The 22,082-nt window shown below is 29.4% G+C and overlaps 4 protein-coding genes across 9 annotated transcripts in view; 1 reads left to right on the plus strand and 3 right to left on the minus strand.

Moving 5' to 3' along the window:
- Positions 1-10,557, minus strand: part of LOC140664736 (dynein axonemal intermediate chain 4) — a 35,423-nt gene extending 24,866 nt beyond the window's left edge. Inside the window, exons 1-6 of one of the 5 annotated variants that reach the window (XM_072890160.1) lie at positions 10,443-10,557; positions 7,844-8,350; positions 6,772-7,165; positions 5,816-6,388; positions 4,180-5,013; positions 3,339-3,482 (exon numbers count right to left, since the gene is read on the minus strand). In XM_072890160.1, the coding sequence (XP_072746261.1) occupies positions 4,207-5,013; positions 5,816-6,388; positions 6,772-7,165; positions 7,844-8,307 (2,238 nt within the window). In that variant the 5' untranslated portion in view covers positions 8,308-8,350; positions 10,443-10,557 and the 3' untranslated portion in view covers positions 3,339-3,482; positions 4,180-4,206. Of the gene's footprint in view, positions 1-3,216; positions 3,483-4,179; positions 5,014-5,815; positions 6,389-6,771; positions 7,166-7,843; positions 8,351-10,442 lie in introns of those variants that run through there. The other 4 variants (XR_012046489.1, XM_072890162.1, XM_072890163.1 and 1 more) reach the window with 4 other exon arrangements.
- A 195-nt stretch (positions 10,558-10,752) lies between these two features.
- LOC140664739 (E3 ubiquitin-protein ligase RNF185) lies at positions 10,753-14,640 on the plus strand. 2 transcript variants are annotated; one of them, XM_072890168.1, is made up of 5 exons: positions 10,753-10,947; positions 12,689-12,846; positions 12,963-13,094; positions 13,285-13,454; positions 13,865-14,640. In XM_072890168.1, exons 2-5 carry the CDS (start codon positions 12,701-12,703, stop codon positions 13,960-13,962), a joined length of 546 nt encoding a protein of 181 aa, XP_072746269.1. In that variant the 5' UTR covers positions 10,753-10,947; positions 12,689-12,700; the 3' UTR covers positions 13,963-14,640. The 2 variants fall into 2 exon arrangements, with proteins under 2 accessions (XP_072746269.1, XP_072746270.1); XM_072890169.1 differs by lacking the exon at positions 10,753-10,947 and adding an exon at positions 11,703-11,859.
- A 1,346-nt stretch (positions 14,641-15,986) lies between these two features.
- Positions 15,987-18,964, minus strand: LOC140664711 (selenoprotein M-like). Its single transcript, XM_072890125.1, has 4 exons — positions 18,634-18,964; positions 18,344-18,414; positions 16,797-16,866; positions 15,987-16,711 (listed from the first exon to the last, which is right to left on the minus strand). The coding sequence occupies exons 1-4, from the start codon at positions 18,745-18,747 to the stop codon at positions 16,604-16,606; spliced, it is 363 nt and encodes a 120-aa protein (XP_072746226.1). The 5' UTR covers positions 18,748-18,964; the 3' UTR covers positions 15,987-16,603.
- Positions 18,965-19,679: 715 nt separating this feature from the next.
- On the minus strand, positions 19,680-21,830 carry LOC140664710 (glucose-fructose oxidoreductase domain-containing protein 2). Its single transcript, XM_072890124.1, has 2 exons — positions 20,997-21,830; positions 19,680-20,589 (listed from the first exon to the last, which is right to left on the minus strand). The coding sequence occupies exons 1-2, from the start codon at positions 21,502-21,504 to the stop codon at positions 19,916-19,918; spliced, it is 1,182 nt and encodes a 393-aa protein (XP_072746225.1). The 5' UTR covers positions 21,505-21,830; the 3' UTR covers positions 19,680-19,915.
- Positions 21,831-22,082: the final 252 nt, after the last annotated feature.

A 22,082-nucleotide genomic window follows, 5' to 3' on the forward strand; every position in this document is an offset into this window, starting at 1 on the left:
TATTAATTAATTGAAAATAATACACGTCCCGTGTCCCGTTACATGATAAATATAAGTAGTGAGAGAATAATACGAAAGAAAATGCACTTTACGAACTAGACAAACATTTATGTAGCTGATATATATAATACGGAATAGTTTACAATAATGCTCTATTCTGTTTTGGATATCAATCTATTCTATTTTAGACATTATTAGAAGATAATTATTAAATTATTCACTTAATCACTCTCTCTATCTATCTTGTATTAACAGTTCATGCGTTGCATTTCACATCCGCAAAAAATAAATGCATCGACCGTCCAACGTATTCATCATCGTTTAACGGTTCTCGCTCAAGCGAGATATCACCGATGTTTTTGCAGACAAAAATTTGCGTGGAATATAGATTTATTCATTTGTGTTTTTTCTCGTGATAAAGGTGTGCAAGAAGGATTAATGATTTTTAATAGAAAGATTGGTGTTAATAATATCAAGAATAAAAGATTTAAAAAATTTATTTTTTCACTTTTTCAAAATAAATCATAAGGATTATGTAAATCGATATAAATTATATATTTATTTTTTTATAACTTATAGAATAAAATTTATAGAAATTAATATTTTCTTGTTTTTTAAAACAATTTTTTAAATTTATAAACATTATGGAAAATATAAATATGTAGTTATAACATTATGTTAAAAAGTTACCTATTATATAAATGTATCTTATACATATTATAAAACTTATAAATTTTATAAATTAGTTATAAAAAAAAATCCTACAATTTTAATAATCCTATAATTTTAGTTCTATAAATATTGCATAAATTACATATAAAGTTTATAATTTCCTAAAATTTTTATGTTATACTCTAAACACATTATAAATTATCGATCTTACTACAACTTATAGAAAGAGATTGAACTCTATGGAAAAATAAGTATATATATATATAACTCATTCTATATATTGTGGAATATTTTGTAGGAGAAGAGGGAGTATATTACCTATTTTTAATATTATATACTACAAAATATTTTATGCAAAATATTGTTAACTGAATATAAAAATATATAATCTGGGTCAAACAGTGTCTACTATAATAAATAATAAGAATTCCGATAATAAGTATAGATATTATACTTAAATGTCGATTAGAATATAACGGTAAATTTCAATTTGTGGAATATTCCGTATACTTACTTATGCACTACCCGTTATATTCGCAGTGATGTTCTTGTTCATGTTCATAGTGCACATCCAATGTACAAATGTTTGAAAATTTACAATCTGCGCACTGTTCTCTACTATACATATACATGACGTGATAACAATGAGACTTTCTATATACAGAGAATGAGTTTCAATTAATTTAAAATTTTTCGTCAATTTTTCATAAACAAATCAGTTACTCATTTGTAGTTGTAATACTGCCATTCTGGCTACTATCTGTTTCTTTTTAATAAACTGCGTTATTTTTACATAATAGTTTTCTATATGGCACGAATTTTCAATTTTGACAATATCTCTTTTCTTCCCTTTTTTATTTGAATTTTGTTTTTCTTTCTTGTAAAATCTAATGAGGATCTCTAGCTGAAAGTATCACCGATCGCGCGATAACGATCACGGTAATTTTATATATGCATCCCGCCAGGGATTCCTGGTGCGCGCGCGTGTTAACACCGACGTGATCCTACTACCGAAGCGACGAGACCCGCTAATCGCCTCTCTCCTCTCTCCTCTCTCCTCTCTCCTCTCTTCTCTCTTCTCTCTCCTCTTTCCTTGACGAGCAGAAGAGGATTCTTCGTTTGCCTCGTTCTCCTTTACTCACGAAAATTCACTCGATCGTTGCAATATCATTGATTTACATTGTTCATTGGCACAATTTCTCTCAACGAGAAATACACTCCCTTTTTTTTAATTTAAATATTACGTATAACCTAACGAAGATTTCATTCGAAGATATTATAGAATATGATGCTCTCAAATCTTCGATATTTTGTTTACAATATAATTTCATGTTAAAACAGAGTGTTCTGTTAAAAGAGAAATTTTCAAAATATCATTAAAATTCTACAACAAATCTAAGTTTATAAATTCTTATTCATGCACATAAAAGAGAAAAAAGACAGAAAGAGAAAGAAAATAATTTAAATAATTTATTAGTTATTTAAACATTTAAAATTGTTTCATAAAAATCTTTATGTAAATTGTAAGTCTTAAATACATATAGGATGATGTGCAATAATTGAAATCATTAAAACCAAAAGAGAAAAAAGTACATTTTTAAAGAAAAAAATTAATATTACGAATTGGACAAAGAATTCACAGATACAATAAATTGCAATAAATTGGCAAATTAATTTCTAAATTAACGTCACGAGATTGCTTGAGCAAAGTAATTATCACACTGCTATAACGCTGCCCAATATCCATATGTGTCTATAGTTTATAATGGTATCCTGTTTCACCGGAAAATGTTCCTTTCTATTGATTAAGTTTATACCAACTTTTTTAACACCATTGAATTTTATGTTCTCTCGACTAAAGTCCCAATAATATCAATCGAGAAAATTATATGTATATATTTTGTTTTACTCTTTTTATAAAGTTCCATGTTCCAATTTTATCAAAATATCGTTTCTATCGAATTTAGATATACATATATGTATACATATAATATATACTCTATTGTTGTCCGTCAATATCATATTACAGTCGGACCTCTTATCCTACGATATTTTCGGTCCGGAATCTTCCCCTTAAACCTCTGATTCTACGACAAAAATTTGTGAGTGGGGGTATAATTCCTCTTTCGCGGTCATAGCATGAGAGGATTTTTTGTCGTAGGATAAGAGGTTTTGTAGCATAAGAGGGTCGTAGGATAAGAGGTTTCGTAGCATAAGAGGGTCGTAGGATAAAAGGTTCGACTGTATTCACATTATCTTCGATTTTATCTCCTATTTAATAACTCATCATTGTCAGTTGCAATTTTCGGAGTTCTGATATTCGTGCGTTATCATTGTCATCTCCAAAGAGTATTGAAAATTTTAGTTTTTCCTTCTTCTTCTCTCTAAAATCCATTATTTTTTGGTGACCGACTTTGAAGAAACTTTCTGATATTCTAAGAGTGTACGCGTTATCATCCATCGATCTAACGCGAATAAGAAGAATAGAATTTAGAATTCGCGTAGAGCTCTGAGCGCGGGTGTAATAAGAGACTGTGTCTGTACCGCTGATGGTGGTATCCACAGGCTACGCCACAGCTACGGTCCACGGTCCATGGTCCACGGTACGTGTCCGCGAGCAGCGGTAACAGACAGGGCATAGTGAAACGGTGAGACGGCCCGTCTCTCTTCTCTCTTGCACACCGGAAAGCTCTGGGCCCGACTTCTGCGAGCAGATTCCGCGAAGACCTTACGGCGCATCTAAATGTTCACTTTGTCGTCTCGTGACTGCGTTTGAAGAGATGCTACTAGCATGCTCTATTCTTGTTCAACTTTTAATAAGTAACAAAGATGGAACAAAGTTTTTAACGTTAACGTGATAGCGTTTCCTCTAATGCACCCCCTTCCCCCCTCCTCTCTCTCTCTCTCTCTCTTATCACAATTAGACCTGTTGTGTCGCAATAATAAGCAAACCGAAAGAGGCCCCCACGTGTCGGGAGGCGGCCTTATCGACCTTACGTCAAGAGAAAAATCCACGTGTATTATACATATACGTATTGGGAAGGGACGCATTTTTTATTAATTTTAGAAAATACCCAAATATGTATTTATATTTTAATTATTTTATCAAAGAAAGTTTTTAACATTATATTATAAATTACAATATTTTTTTAATTATTTCGAAATATTGTTCATTTTATCTTTTTTATATTCTATTTTGGATTTTATTTTATTACATCTTGGAATTAATAATAGTTTATTATTATTTAAATATTATTTAATTCATTATATTTAAAACCTGATTAAAATATAAAAATAGGTTCTCAAATTAAAAAAAAAAAAATTTGAAAACCTATTTTTATATTTTAATCAGGTTTTAAATATAATGAATTAAATAATATTTAAATAATATTTCTTTATATTTATACAAAATTTTTTCATGATATTATCTTTCAATTAACTTGTTCGAAATAATATATGTAAGTAAATCTTTCTATTTCAAATATTTATTTTATTTTTGATACTTACCCCATTATTGCGTGAAAAATGGAAAAATCAGAATGGCGGACCGAGCTTCTTCAACTTCCTTAATAGTCTTGGTTTGGTCACTAGCGCTTTTTGAATGGACTCGATCAACACTTTTGCTTGATTATATGGTGGAAACGGCATGCCTTCAAGGTTGTACATATAAATAACACCTTCGTTATCAGCGACTATCAGTTGATTCCCATTCGTTGTGAATTCAGCCGCAATCAATCTCGTTCCATTCGTTGAGATTGTCACAGACGACGGAATGTGTATTTTTCTACGAATGTCCCATACACAAATCTGGTCATTGACAATGCTGGCGATGATAGTGGAACATGTAGGACTCCAGCAGGCACTTCTCACGCACGCCATGGCCGTCGACAGAATAATAAGCGGTTCGGTAAGGCCTTCGGCCCAGATTCTGATGCACCAATCAGCGCCGCAGGTCAAAAACAGTTTTTGACAGAAAGGCGAGAACTCGAGAGAATAGATCGGGCCGTCATGCGCCAGGAAATTGTCCACGTGTTGACGTAAATAATTTGTGGAGCATCGATAAATACAACCTTCGTCGGAGCCGACAAGGTAAATGTTACCGACGATAGGATGCCTTCGAAGAACAAGAGCACCCGGTTGACGGCTAATGGGCACATCATAGGCCACACAGTGATCAGTTCTAGAAACTCCGGCTACTTTACCCTCAACTCTATACAAGCGCATAATTTCTGTAGCAAAAAAATCCTCGCCAAAACGATAGCAATATATTCGACCGTCTTGATCGCTAGTATAAATTTGCTCTTGAAAGTCAAACTGCTCGTCGCCGCTCCACCACTGTATCTGTAACAAAACGAAAGAATACTATATTATTATTATTATGCAATAAAATATTATAAACCTCGTCAAGTTTATACATTATACATAACTGATATTGGCAAGACATTGCACTCACATTGATTGTTTATGTTTATAAGGATTATATCGTCGATATTACTGCAGCATCGTACGTATAAATATTAAAAAATAAGAAAGAAAAGAATGTAGAAAATTTAGATGTATCTATAATATATATATATATATATATATATATATATATATATATATATATATATACATTTATATATATACACATATGCATATCTTGTCAATGTCAAAATTAAAAATAATTGTATATATATATATATATATATATATATATATATATATATATATATATATATATATATATATATTACATTGAGTATACGTAAAATATTATATCGAAAGTAATATCCGTACATGTATACACCACACCATATATATATACTATATATACCCAGATAGCTACGTCTGTCGAAAGTAAATCATGCCAAATGTTATTTACTATCAATTATTGTCAGGAAAATATATAAATAAAATAAAATTATAGAATAATAGGAGAAAGAAGAGCAAAAATATATAGTGTTAGCGGAATGTATGTGCGTGTGCCTGTGTATAGAAACTATTCGTATTCAAATTCAATATTTTGATATATATAGAATTTAAAATATTGATTGTTTTTCTATAACGGAAAAAAAAGAGAACCACATATTCATATAACATTGACATTAGAATGATAACGAATGATGCGTGATGATTAACTAACTAATATTGTATATCTTACCTGCCAATGTGGTGAGCAAGCCATTGATGTTTCCCTGCGACTCTGTCTAATGACATTCACCTCTTTAGTGCTGACATCGATGACCTTCACACTTCCATCATAAAAACCGATTGCCAGAAGATTTGGTCGCTCCTTGCTCCAATCAATATCGGACAGCGGACTGTCGAACATGTATTCGCGACCAGGCTGACTAGGATTCTTGGCACACCAGATCAGCAACAGTCCATTATTCGTCCTACCAGAACTAGTCTTGGCGCCATAAGCGACGGCGAGAAGATTCGCATTAGTCGGATTACAACGGAATGCTACTACAGGACGATCGCGCGTCATTTCACACGCATATGTCCACAACAGATCGAGGCGATAATCGAACTCTAAATCTAGGGCGCACGGATCACGCTTAGTCAAACCGGTGAAGCGCTTTTGCGCCATCACGAATACGTTGTTCGCGATTATGCGTTCCATTACGCATGCCGCATCTAGGAACCGTGTTTGCCGGCAAATGCGAGACAATTGTTCCTCAGTATTCACATCTGGAATTGCTTTAGATTCGGGGAGCTTGTACTGAAGTTCCTGTAAACATAAGAAAAACATAAGAATTATTTCCTAAAAATATAGATCTATTTTGTAGAAATTTTTCCATATATTTCTTCATAGACACTTTGTTTATTTATTATTTATTTATTATATTTTTATATTAATAAATAAATAAATGAAACTTATAATTTTTATATAAAGAAATATTTTTCCAAGTTCTTAAAGATAGTTCTTAATGTTAAATATTTATTTTTGTTTATCATTTTATTAACAGATATTATTATCTTCCAAGTTTTTTAAGTCCAAAGTTTTTTAGTAATTGTATAAATAAATTTTCCAGTAAAAAAAATGAATTTTAGAAATTATACTTTCATCGAGCGATTTATTTCTGAAAATCTAAATGTGAAAAAAAAGTTTACCTGCGCTTCTCGCATCCAGCTTATCGATTCCCTTGTATGTACAATTATACGTCCATTTTTTTCTATCATCAACTCTGGTGCTGCATAAGTGTCATGAATCACCCAATTGTTCACAAATACATCCTGATTCTTACGAAGTCTCATGCCTAAATAGGTGCCGCGCGATTTTGTCAATACGCGTATTGTTTGTGTTTCAGCGTTCAGCAGCTTCCGATTGGAGCCCAATCCTACTGTTATATATTCATAATTCTTGTTTTCCTGTTGAACCATCTGCCCTTCAGGCGTTCGCAGATCCTCGGTCATCTGTGGCATCTCGAAAATGAAATATGTCTGGGTTTCCTTCAATGTGATCGTCACGGTTTCTGGACGATCTGTGAATACGGCTAAATCATCGCTATAAACAAATAAAATTTCCATTATCATATATTGTTTAATAATAATATCATATCTAATTGTAAGTTTTAACTTTTATATTTTTATCAAGTCAAATAATTAAGGCATTCTATTTTTAACTTTTTTTTAAGATTTAAGAATCATGCTCTATTAATTTCACGCACAGAAAGTTATTTTTAATATAAAATATGAAAAAAGCAGAATAAAAGCCAGAAGATATTACAATACAGAATTTTACTGTAATATAAAATTACTAAAATACGAATAATATAATGACAAAACAAAATAAGAAAAAAAGTTACAGTAGTTCTTCCAATTAAAAGTATATATTAATATTATTATAATTTATATATTATTTATATCAAAATATATAAATTATAACAAGAATATAGAACTGACAATATAAAGACACATTTGACTGTATTTTTAAGAATAAGTCAATAGTACTCTCTAATACTCTAATTTGAAAGTTTTTCTAAACTTCACTTGCTATGTAAAATTTTATATTCATAAATTTTTAAACTAATTTTTAGATCCCAATAAAGAAATTTTGTATTTAAAAGTTTCAATATTATAAATTTATGATGTTTTTAATTTTTTTGCACTTAATTCTAGTTTAATCTCTTTCTTTATTTTTTATTCCAAACTAATTTTAAGAGATTATATTAATCATTACTACCTAGGCAGAAAAAATGGCAATGGCGCAACATCCTCGTCCTCTTCAACGGGCAAAGGTTCGCAAATCTGCGTCGACAATAAACTCTCTATTTGCAAATCGTCGGATGGCATCGAGGAAGATTTAAAGAGGACGGACGAACTAGTTCTGAGACCGCTGATTTTCGAAGGGGATGCTATCAATTGGGAGCCACTTCCCATCTGGAATAATCCGGTACTCTCCAAAGCAGTTGTTTGATTCTCGTCAATGACGCTGAAGGCTGCGTGGATTAATGGTTTCGGTGTAACATCGATATTTTCATGAACAACACGAAGCGCTTGTCGTTGCTGAAGAAGCACCGAAGCAACATTTCGCTCACATCCAATCTTGCGTGCTCGTCCAAATACACTGAGCTTTATTTTGGACGAACTAACACTAGGAATCCTAGAGGATGTCTTATACGGCGATTCAAGATCGTTGATTTTCATTTCACCAATGTTCAATTAAATTGCAGATGTTAAAATATAATATCTGGAACAAGTGTTGAAGTATATGTACAAACGTTTCATATGGACGCCATTTTCTATGATTCCTTAGCCTTAGAGAGATGTTTAATCAATATATACAGGGGGAATAAAAAATATTTACGTGTAAGTTTTGGAAAGAATATTTATTGTGTGTATGTACATACATATATACATACATATATATATATATATATATATGTATGTACATACATATATACATACATATATATATATATATATATATATATATATATATATATATAAAATAGATCGATAAAAAAAAAATAGAACAATAAACGATATAATAACTGCTTATTAATATCTTGTAAAAAACAAGAATAACAAACTTAGTCTTATTAATATTAATAAGATATTTATTATATAATGCATGTATATTTATTGTACTCAAAGTTTATTGTTCTTGTTTTTTTACAAGATATTAATAAGCCAGTCATTATCGTTTATTGTTCTATTTTTTTTTATCGATCTTTAACCTAATAACAATAATGCTATTATACGTGCATTGTTTCATTCTTTCGAATTTCTTTCGAAGTTTTTTTTTATAATTGTTCCTCTCATCTTTTTTATATATATATATATATATATATATATATATATATATATATATATTAATATAATTTAATATGTCCTCTGCATATATTTAAAAAATTCTTAATTAGTCTTCTTATATCTATTGTTCTCATCAATACTATAATTAATTAACAAATTTTATCTTTTAACATATATCTATTATATATATTTATTCTTTGTGTTCTCCTATATTATGTATGTAGTATACATATGTACAGGGTGGACCCGAACAGGGTGGGCCAAACTTTGAGATTTCATAGAAAATTTAATTCTGAACAAAAAGTTTTCTATAAACATATTGATCGAAAAATGCTTTCTTAGAAAGCTAGCGCCCAAGCATTTCTGAAATTATACGTTTATTTTATAAATTTTTATAAATATCTTGAAAAGTATACGTTTTTTAACCAAAAATACTCAAACAAAAATTGTAGGGAATTAAATTATCTTTTAAATTAAACCAAATGATTGTAGTAATACGTTCTATAGGTTTTTATCGATGATAGAGCTTTTTAAAAGTACTTTTCATTTACATATATGCTCTTCATTTATGGCCTTGGCTAATTTTTAATGTTTATCTTGTCTGTTATTTCACAAAAAAAGTTTTAATTTTCTAACATCTTTAGCATATTGTTTAAATCATTTCCCGATCGTCTAAAAAACACTTTTTTCTACATTTGAAACTGATTATCTTAAAACTTACTATGGAACGTATGTATTATATTGCAATCATTTTGATCTCTTTTGAAAGATAATTTAATTCCCCTGTATATAGAAAGGAAAGAGGAGGAAAAATGGCACAAAAAATAAATAAAAGATTACATTAAAAGATTTTATATATTACACACACACACAGATACATCCGCGTGCGCGCGCACATATTATACATATTATATATATATATATATATATACCTAAAATATATACATATATGTATAATATGTGCGCGCGCACGCGGGTATATATATATACGATATATATATATCGTAAGAAAATTGAATAATGGACATGGCTAATATGGAAAGAAATTATATATATGTAACGATACGCGTGCGCGTGCATAGCCTGCTTAAAAATATTTTACATATACATGTATATTAGACACTTTCTTTCTTTAGTTACATACATATATCCCCATTACTGATTAGTCAATTTTTGTTCTTGTTTCCTCCTTACAAATTAATAGGAGAAATTGGTTTTCTTACCGCGTGTACATTCCTAAGATATCACACACAGTGTCATTTTATATTCATCTCGAGTTAACGCGCGAGCAAAACTTTTGATCAAGTTTTAAAATTTATAAACCATGTACATGTACGATTTCAAACGAAGCCCGAAGACGTATGGAATTACTAGCGCCATCTAACGTGTCCAACATAAATTTAGATAATCCATAATATTGTCGCATCGATAAGAACGTCTAACCTGTCTCTCCTTCTTCGTCGCTATAACTATACTATCTATGTGTATGATTGTCTGTGCTTGTATGCTTTTATATATATATATACCAATGTTACTACGCTGATCAAGTATCTCATTTGTCATCGATTACTGCAATTATTCATCGTATCTGTCCACATGTAAAAATCATCATGTCACTAATAAAGTTCTTTCGCGACTAGAAACACCAACCAACATACAACATATCAACATCGCTACTACCGTCGACCAGATTCCTTACGTGTCCTCTCGCTCTCTCGCTCTCGCTCTCGCTCTCTCTCTCTCTCTCTCTCTCTCTTGCTCTCTCTCTCGCTCTCTCTCTTGCTCTCGCTCTCGCTCTCGCTCTCGCTCTCTCTCTCTCTTTCTATATTTCTCGGCCAACATCCTGTTCGCGGAATTATGTGTTTAGCGCGCACGTAACATACTGTTCTTGCTGATCATTGCTGTTTAATCATTCAAGAAAACGGATTTTGTGACACTTGCTGTATTTATATCAGTTCGTAGTTCGCAACGGACAAGGAATCACGATTTCATCGCGTGAGAGGGCCAAGCCTGCCCTCCTCCTGGCAGAAAGTGAGTGATGTGATTTTCATTCAGCTCGTTGTACACAGTTGTGAAGGGGAGAGGGAAGAAAATAAAAAACATAAAATTATTGAAATCTAGAAAAATATATTTAAAGATATAAAAAATGAATAATTATAATGATAGAAATAAAGGGGTTATGTTTCATATCAAAATTAAGAATTAGATAATATGTAAATGTACGAATAGATAAGCGAGAGAAATGACGTATAAGATTGACGAAAGAGAGAAAAGAGAAAAATAGGGAAGGAGAGAAAACAATACATACATATAATGTCGTATTATAGCGATAAAATATATATACATATATAAAATAAAAAGAGAAATATAAAAAATATATTTAGCTAAAAAAAAAATACCTATGAGAGAGAATTTTGAATGATGGAGAAGGAAATTATTGTGTGTTAAAGGTGAAGGAAATTAAAAATTGGATAATATGTGAGCATGGAAATTGGTAGATATATGAAATACCTACGTGTAATAACTCGAATGACGTAGTATTATGTGTAAAGAGAGGTAGTGTAGTGTGTAGTGTTATTTTTTTTTATATGTGTATGCATGCGTGTCGTGTGTGTGTTAGAAGTAAAACAAAATTAAACAAGAGATTAAGAAATGAAACAGATTAACGATTGTAGATTAATATACATTTATAAAAATTGGAAAATTATATATATATGCATGCGCGCGATATGACGTAGTGAGGTTATAGAACGAGAAAAGATGAGTATATAATTTTTAAATAGATTTACTTTTGAAACAAAGGAAGAGATGGTAAATAATACCTCGAAAGAGAATATAGAAAATAGGGCAATGACAAAGTTGTCGATAAAAACGTTAAATAATGTAATAATGCATCAATGTAAAATGTGCGTCTAATGAGTATATTACAAACAGAATGACGTGGTGAGTATGGTGTGTATGTGTTGCGTGTGCATGTGCATGTGATGAGACGATTTATTTTCGATCTTTGATAAGCTCATTGTAACAGGTGCTAGAATATGTTCATTAATTTCTTAAAGAGAGAATGAACGGATCATAATTTAATATCAAATGATGGAAATAAATGTATATTTTGTCATTTTTAAAAAACTATAGAAAGAATTGCACGATATATAAATTCGTCCGATTATATTATTAACTTTCTTATCTTCTAACCACACGTTCAACAAAATATACCAAATGACTTGAAATGTTAACATTGCATAAAAATAACATTTTATGCATGAATGTGTCAAGTCTAAGAATGTTTACTGTGAGACTGGGTCAATACTTTAACCTTGATAATACCTCAAAAATTAATGTTTCTATACTATTGCAATGAATAATTCTAATGTAATTTTGTATATCAAAATTATTGTAATCTATATTTTGTTCTGCATGCATTTATGTGTGTGTGTGTGTGTGTGTGTGCGTATGTGTGTGCGTGCGTGCGTGTGTGTGTGTGTATAATTTTTTTTCTAGGTATTGTTTTTTATACACATTATATCAGTCAACATATTAGTATTAATTTTTGCAAATTATATGTATGTGCATATACATTTCATAGTTATAAATTTCCAACTGCCCAACTATGCAAGTTTTAAAAATTTTTCTTCCAGATTGTTAAAAGTTATAATTAATTGTGCAAATTATTTTAAAATTATTATAGATAAATATTTGACACTGAACGATTATTCTGTTACTTTTCTATAAATATAAAGATATTTATAGGATATGGGATATATGATTACAGAAAGCTTGAAGAATGAGTAGGACAAGGGAACAAGCAGGCCCGTCCAAATCGTCGGGATCCGCGGAGGAAAAAGAAAAGGATGACAGGATGTTTGAGTGCAATATTTGTTTAGATACTGCAAAGGATGCGGTAGTCAGTATGTGCGGCCACCTCTTTTGGTAACTATTCATCCAATAACATAATATAATTAAAGAATAAAAAGTTATCTATGACAATGGTAATAATTAATATAATATAATACTAATATAATATAATATAAGTGATAACATTGCAGTTGGCCGTGTCTGCATCAGTGGTTGGAAACTAGACCCACTAGGCAGGTTTGTCCAGTATGCAAAGCTGCCATAAGCAAAGACAAAGTCATTCCATTATATGGACGTGGTGCCACAAAACATGAGGATCCGAGGTATAATTTATTTCGTCAGCTAAAATAAAAAAATCAGTTATTACTTTATTAGTTATTAATTTCAGTTTTATATTGCGTGTTAATTAAATTATATTAATTAAATTTAATATACAACAAATATCTTTTTTTCGTGCTTTAAATATTTATATATATATACATATAATAGGAAAATTAAATTTCAATGTTTCAGGAACAACGTACCACCACGCCCAGCCGGTCAAAGATCAGAGCCAGAGGCCAATGTCGGCTTCTCCGGTTTCGGTTTTGGCGATGGTTCCTACATGTCCTTCGGCATCGGCACTTTTCCGTTTGCTTTTTTCACATCGACTTTTAACTTTGGAGAAGCACGACCAAGCGCAGGTAATATTTGCCACAAGTTATATAATATAAAATCACGACGAGATGCAACAATACGCAACGGATATGCATGCATAATATATGCACAACTGCATACATATGTAATAACAAGATTGCAATTTTATTTTTAATTTTAATTTATATATAATATTCAATTTTTCTTATTTATTTTGTTTTATATACGTATATCTATATTACACACACACACACACACACACACATATATATATATATATATATATATATATACATAAAATTATGTACGTGTATAAATAAAATAAAATCAAAGTTTGTTAATTTTTTGACATTTACGTTACTGAATAAAAAATTACTGAATTTTGTGATTAATCTAATAATTCAGCAATAATTAAAATAATATTTTTAAGAGGCAACTTAAAATTATTTATTTACAGCTCCCAGGGGCACGCCACAATATGAGGAAGAGCAGTTTTTATCTAAAGTATTTTTATGGTTAGCAGTAATATTCATCTGCTGGCTATTGATGGCGTAACATTGCTCTTAAATTTGAAAACGCTAATCTGTTCGATAACTTATAATACTTTGTCTTATTTATATCGTTTTCCTTGATAATGTTACTTGACATTTGATTTTAATAATTGATTTCTGTCTACAAAATACCTTTTCAAAAAAAAAAAAAAAAAAAAAAAAAAAAAAAAACATTTATATAATCTTAAAAATTTATATTACTCGAAAAAAATCATCAATTAAAATTTGTTTCTTCCCATTTTCTTTTTAGAAGAGCAAAAAAATATGACGAGCATTTGTCCAACTTGCAAACTTTTTACACAATTTCGTCAGCATTTGTATATTTCAGAGTACGAAATGGTTTGTCTCCAATTTGAACAATTCTAATATTTCAGTGTTACTCTCTTTACTCTATTCGTGTATATGTATATATTAATATATTATTTCTATATAAGAGAGAAAGAGAAAGAGAGATGCATATAAGTCGCTATTCAACATATTTAATGCATAACAACGTGTAACTTGAACGAGAATATAAAGAGGAAATATTAATGCACATCGTTAAAATAAATGGCGCGATTTTGCATGGAACTGCGGGTTTGAACAGTGTGTATATATAAATATAATCTAGAGTAAGATACGTGTTCGAACGAATGATATATAATGTAATATAATGCAACATAAAAATTGGATTCTCACAAGACTATTGATGGTAATTGTTTGTTTGTTATAATGATCCTCGTTTTCGTTTCCCTGTTCTGCACAATTTTCTTAGGTGTCTTATTTGAAATTTTAAATTATTCAATTGTATTTGAATCAACTATCTTCTCCAAAAAAAGCCATTAACAGAGATGTGCTTTTATTTGCACATTTTCTTTCATATTTTTATCGATGATAAATAAAAAGAATAATTTACTATTGTCATTTATTTGTACGTTTATCTTGTTAAAGTATCAGTTATAAGTATAAAAATTTTATATATAAAATTTATATGCAAAGACAAAGGAAAATGGAAAGATATTAATTCTTTCTGTTCATAATTTGCACGTCTTTGAGTCGGCTACAAAGTGCGTGTAAAAATTTTTTTTTATTCTCGACTTTTTCGAATTCTAAAGACCATTTTTTTAAATGGAATTATCCTAATTTTTTATATAAAACGATTTTTCGCTTAAATATGCTTAAAAACTATAAAGGTACGATCAAAAATTGAATAGTTTACAAAATATTTTATAATTTAATTTGACATAATTAATTTGGTATAAACTATAAAATATCGCGTAAAATATTCATTTTCGATTATACTTCTTGCTTCAATACTTTAATGCACAGAATATAATTAATGAGAAGACAATTGGTTAAAAAAATACATCATCTTACAGAAAAAATATGTAACTGCTTATTGCAAATTCATATTTTTTTTTAATACAATTGTTTTCCTTACAATAATTAATTCCTCTCATTATTCTGTACATAAAAAAATTTAGGCAAAATAAAAAAATGAATATTTCATAGTGTATGGTAAATTATGTCAAAGAATAAAATATCTCAAACTATTCAATTTTTTTCTATCATTACCTATATAACTTTTTATGCAGAATATTGCAAATCAATTTATATAAATATTAATTCCATTGAAAAAGTCAAGAATAACAAAAATCTTTTACATATACTTGTACGTGTGTGCATATGTATAGTAATGGTAAATAAGGACTGTTTGTTAATTATAAATTGTTATTGTATATTCAAAAGCATATATTTTGTTTGCAAGCAACAATTTAGAATTTTTTCTTTAATAATTATATAACAATATTATTATAAACTTAATTAAGGTTTAGTTAAAATAATTTTATAGATAATTAAGACTTAGAAACCTTTTAGATTATATTATTTATTCTTTCTAATTATATATATATATATATATATATATATATATATATATATATGTATGTATGTATGTATATACACATACGTACATACATACATATACATATTGCTTATAAAAATTTAGTGCACTATAAAAAGGCTGACTTTACAAATAGCCTAATACATGCATATTAAGATTAATTGAAGAATGCTTCCTATAATGCTAAAAAATTAATAATTATAAAATAATTTCTTTAAGATATGATAAAAATTTTATTAAAGTTAATGGAATTACTAGAAATAAAGGATATAGTGCAAGTAAAAAAGTTTACAAAATGTAATACAATATATGCCATCATTTCCTAAACATAGGGTCTTTATCACAGATTGTGACTTTAGTGAAGATAAACATTCCCTCCTTCTCCTTTTTCTGTCGCTTCACCACATTATCGTACTAGAGATAACAGCAATTGCAAAAAGAAAACAAATTTATACGTCAAAATATCCTAATATTATTTGTTATTTTTCGCATGATATATTGTTTATTCTTAATATTATTGAAACATATTTCTCATTTTAAATATCTGTAATGCATATTACTTTCTAATAAAATATTTTAGAAATTATTAAATATAAAATATAATGACAGACAAGTTATAAACAAAATATAGTTTAACAAGCTTTGTAGTTGAAAATAACTTTAAGAAATATTTTTCTTTTGCTCGTTTATCTTTTTTCTAGACCTTTCTTTACTTGTAACTAGACTAGTGTTTTTCACAATAAGTATACATTGACTTTAAGATTTACATCTCATCCTTATTTTCTTTGGATTTTTTACTGAAACCTTTAGAGATTAACAGCTTATTACATTCTTCCCTAGTCAATCTAGATAACACCAATCGTTCCACTTCCTGCAATATTTTCAGAGATTAAATTAATGATAGCAAATTATGTTCAATTATATTAAGTTAATTAATATTATTTTTATTGTCAAACCTCTTCGTGTTTGTTGAACAATACAAGTTCTGGAATTGCACCTTGTACATGTCTGAATTCCACATTATTGCTACATATATTTATTAAGGATAGTTTCTGAAATTTTACATTGCATATGAAAAAATGAAATAATTCAATTTAACAGAAATTTTGTAAATATTTTATTATATTTTCTATTAGTAATATTTTATTATATTCTATTAGTTTTTAATTTACATCTTACATAAAAGAAGACTTGGCTACTTTTTAATAAAAAAATTAACAAGTGTTAAAAATATGCAATATATATTTACAACAGATAATTATATATATATATATATATATATATATATATATATATATATATGTTTGTTGATGAAAAAACATATATATATAAAAAAAATATACATATAAATTTTTATGTGTGTTGAGTTTCACTTACATAAAACAAGATTATAACAGATAACAGACACTTTGCAATTGTGTAGTGCAGTAGTAGGTTTCACAAAAAGTTCTTTACCTTATAAAAGGTTCGGTAATTCTAATTTTTGGATATGTTTTAAAGTTTGGGCTCCTAATAAAAATTCCAAATTTTTGAAAATGATGACTCACTGATAAGATATTTCGAAAAAATTGATTTTGACTGCCATTTTTTCAATATTTTATTATATTTTTTATTCAATATTTTATATATTCTTTTATATAATTTTTGAAGTTTTTATATAAATATAATAGAATATAATGAAATAATATATAAATTATTGAAAAAAATGTTGATAAAAACTTATTTTTTCACAATATATCCTATCAATAAGCGCTAGGATAAGAATACCTATTAGCAATTTTATAGAAGATATAATTTCCTACCTTATAACATTTATTTAAAATATTTTTTTAGTATGTCTAACAGATACCAAGTTCTGCACCGCTGTAAGATGGAGCAAATTATTGAAAATTCCAAGACAGTTGCATTCTGAGCAGATTTTTCTATGATTATTACTTATTAATTACATCTTTACTAATTCATAATCAATATTTGTAAAAAAAAATTTGCTCAAAGCAGAACGTTGTTAGAATTTTGTTGGTAATTTTCTGTACTTAACAGTGCTATAGCTCGATATCTACTAGATTTAGAAAAAAATATTTCAAATAAAAGTTGTAGAAAATTATATTCTCTACAAGATTTATAATAACTATTTTTATCTTAGAACCTATTAGTAAGAAGATATTGCATAAAAATTAGTTTTGTCCAACACTTTTTCACAATAGGATGGCACAAGTAAAAGCGCACAAAGATGAAAAACTTGATATTTTCATTAGGACTCCAAACTTTAAAACATATCAAAAAATTAAAACTACCAAATCTTTTGCAAAGTAAAACTACCCTGTTATTGAACTAGTGTATCTTATATGTTAAGAACTGTGCATATGTATGTATATGTACATGTGTTTGCGTGTGTAATGTGTAATAAAAAAAAAGTTTTACTATGTATATTATATAAAATGATCACATCATAAAATCTAATACAACAAATATAACATTACTATAATAATACTATAAAGGATACTAGTTTGGCAGATCCTCAAAGATAAATTGCTTGACATCCGGCAGTCGGTTGAGCGAGCAGCCACTACAACTCTGAAAAATAAACACAAATAACATTAACACACATTATAATGCATCGGTCTCATTGTAAAGTGTCATTTAAGTAAACACTTGTTGAGCAAATGTAATAATCATGTATGTTTCGTGATTATAAATTATAATGCATAAAAAAATGCACTCGCATATATAAATGTAGAGTACTAATAATCACATCATCTATCACAATTGATCTAACAGAAATATCGAATTTACCTCGACTTTCGCAAACGCGTAATAATTGTCTGCAGAATTCGCGAGAGAAACAAGAAAAACTACGAGTGTTAGCACAAGTACCAAAAGATAGTTAACAGTTATAGCAGATGCCATTTTGTCTGTCACTCAATAGGTACGAAGGGTGTGCGTCCAGGAAACACAATGGTTGAATAATTCGTCAATACAACCTAACACCTAACACTAACAGTAAAGAGCATAAAGAATAACGACTAACGACCAATAATCACAGACCGGTTATAGACACAGTTGTGACGTGAATATAGAAGTCTGTGATTCTGTGATGTGAGGCATGAGCAAAATTTAAAACAGTGCAGCCAACGCGCGCACTGTTATAATCATAGAGCAAAAAAATAACTGAAAGGGAAAAATAACTAAACATAGAGATAACGTATCTGATTGGCTACACTTGTCAATAGAATTTTTGATAAAATAATCAATACAAAAATATAATTACATATATATAACAAATATATTTATATATTTTATATAATTATAATTATAATTATAGAATAGCTACATTAAAATATAATTATATAATATTATATATAATCTCTAATAATATTTATATCATATATCAATATATAAATTATATAATCATGATAGACCAAATTCTGGGCGTTTTCCAGCAAGCGACACAGACGACACAAGGCATGTTCGGGGAGACACTATTAGCGCTAACAGCATCGTTCTATCTTTGTTCAACTTTTAATGAGTAACAAAGATAGAATGACACCGTTAGCGCTAATAGCGTCTCCCTGAACGCGCCCATAGACGACACAGTGTCCATTAATGTGAGGGAGAACATTCGTTGTGTCTCACTTACACTAACGGACACTGTGTTACACTGTGTTGTCTGTGGCTTTGTTGGAAAACGCCCTCTGTTACATATAAAATGATGTATTAAACACTTTTTATTATATTTTATTATATTAAATACATTTTTATTATAGTAAAAATTTAAATTTAAATCAATATATTTAGCATTTCATAAACACAACCATAATAATTATAAATACTTTCATATATATATATATATATATATATTTATATGTACAATAGAGAAAACTATGACACATTAGTTTTTTTTTTTGCAGAAATAAATGAAATTATTATTCAAGTAATAACGCGATAATAAAGTCGATGACATAGCTGCCTTAAATATTATTTTATGTGATTGATTTATCAATATGCAGTCTTTAAAATGTATGGTACCATTGCAGATCTTTTCGTTATTGAAAATAGATTTTAGCAAAACAGACTTTTATATTGAAATAGCTGTAGCTCTGACGGCAGCGCTCAATAAAGGATTTGGATCTGGTTCTTCCGTCAAGATGTTTACTTTGGCCCATTCACGCTTCTTATTACTTTGTCGCAGCGCATCAATAACTGCTTGCACATACAGACCATCTTCAAATGTAGAAGCAGAAAACACTGGCTCTTTAATCCAACCTCTTTTATCTTCTACAGATTGAAAGGCTTCTCTTAATGCCGCGATCATTTTTCTAAGTCCTTTGATGTAAGGTCTTGGAATCGAGTCGGCAATCGGCAAGGATATCCCATGTAAATCTTCCGTGTCACGATACAAGATCTCCTCTTGTCCACTGCGACATCCATATAAATCTCCGCCACGCACAACCAAATGATTTCCACCACCACATATTAATACTTCCTGGGAAAGCTGACCTTGCAAGTGATTACTCAGAGTAGCTGTTACCAAAGCACCGCCGCTTAACTCCATTTGAAAACTACAGAAATCTGGCGATGTAATGTGCCTGATTCCATTAATGTATTTAGTTGTTTGAGTGAATGTTCTTACAACAGCATGCACTTTGGAAGCTCGTTGACCCATTAAATGAAAGATCAAATCAATAACATGACTGCCCACTAATGCCAAGATTCCTCCACCCATTGTATCATCACATAGCCAATCATATTCTGAAAAAGTAACAAATATGTCTAGTGTTTAAAATAAATATTATTTCAGTATATAATATTTATGTCATAAATCAGAAAATACTTTTTTGATTAATCAAAAAATTATGTACAAAATATAAAGAAAATATTCCATGGCAAAAATATTATTTAAATTATATGGTTTATCAAAGCTATATAGAAAAATATATTTGTTGCAACTATCAAGTTACTTTCAAATATAAGAAAAGAATGAAAGTACTATCAATAAATTTTACAAAATATTTTATCATAAGTTAATTCAGTTTTGGAGTTTGCATTTGTGATTCTTTCTCTCTTTGATAAAATCTGTAGAATTTTAAAGAATCTTTATAAAATCTAAGAATCTACAAATATAAGAATATAAAAATTTGTATTCTTTTTATACTTACCATTATGTAATAAACTTCCCATGTGTACTCTTACTTCTATAACTGTTACAGGTCCAGCCAAATATCCATCCTTTAGGGCCTTCTTCATATGTACAAAGGCAGGCAAAAATCTTAAACTGTGATTAACTATGCTAATCAATGAGGGATAATACTGCGCAGCTCGTACCATCTTCAAGGCCTCACTTTGACTCAAGCCTGCTGGTTTATCGCATACAACGTGCTTCCCTATACCCAGGGCTTTAACAGCGATCTGTGAATGCAAGCTTGGCGAGCACATGATAAAGATCAGATCTACATCCTTCCTTAAAAGAACATCGTCTATGCGACTGGTGTGAAACGGTATTTCAAGATCGTTCGCCACTTTTGAAACTTCTGCCAATGTGCGACCCCATATAGCTTCAATCCTGAAGCCCTTTTCTCTCAAAAAAGGTATAATGATCCTAACGATACTTCCTGTGCCAAACACTCCGATGCCAGGTAATGTCATTCTGGACGTATGGAGATACATATATTTGATATTTTGCTTCTTTTTCTATAGCTCAAATTTAACCTATATCACAATACAAGTAAAGTATTATAGCTCGTTTCTCTCGACAATCAATGGAGATATCTTGCTGATAATTTATTTCTAATCTCGTTCGCGTATATTCAGCCACCGTGTTCTTTCCATTTTTGAAAGTAAAGTCTAACGTTCGCGTTAATAAACTACTATTTACGACATGTTATGACAGCAACGAACAGACCGCAGAGAACGGTGAACAAAGTTATGAACGCGCATGATCAATTGACAAATAAACATACTTAAGGTTAATACACACACAGATGTGTATTAATGAGTATTATTGAACACTATGTTGTTTTTTTTTTTTTTTAAATGCTCTTTTTATATTTCTTCAGTCATTCTTCTTGCAGAATACAAGTATATTTGTATATGTCTGTATGTATATGTATACATACATGTATAATTCTCGTAAATGTAACATTTGTTCATGAATCATTGCGTGAGTTTCATATACTCTGTAATACATCCATATATGTACATTAATTTTGATAATGTCTTATATCCATTACTTTTTACTTACATTC

This window comes from Anoplolepis gracilipes, chromosome 4 (genome assembly GCF_047496725.1).
Source record: "Anoplolepis gracilipes chromosome 4, ASM4749672v1, whole genome shotgun sequence".
NCBI lineage: Eukaryota > Metazoa > Arthropoda > Insecta > Hymenoptera > Formicidae > Anoplolepis > Anoplolepis gracilipes.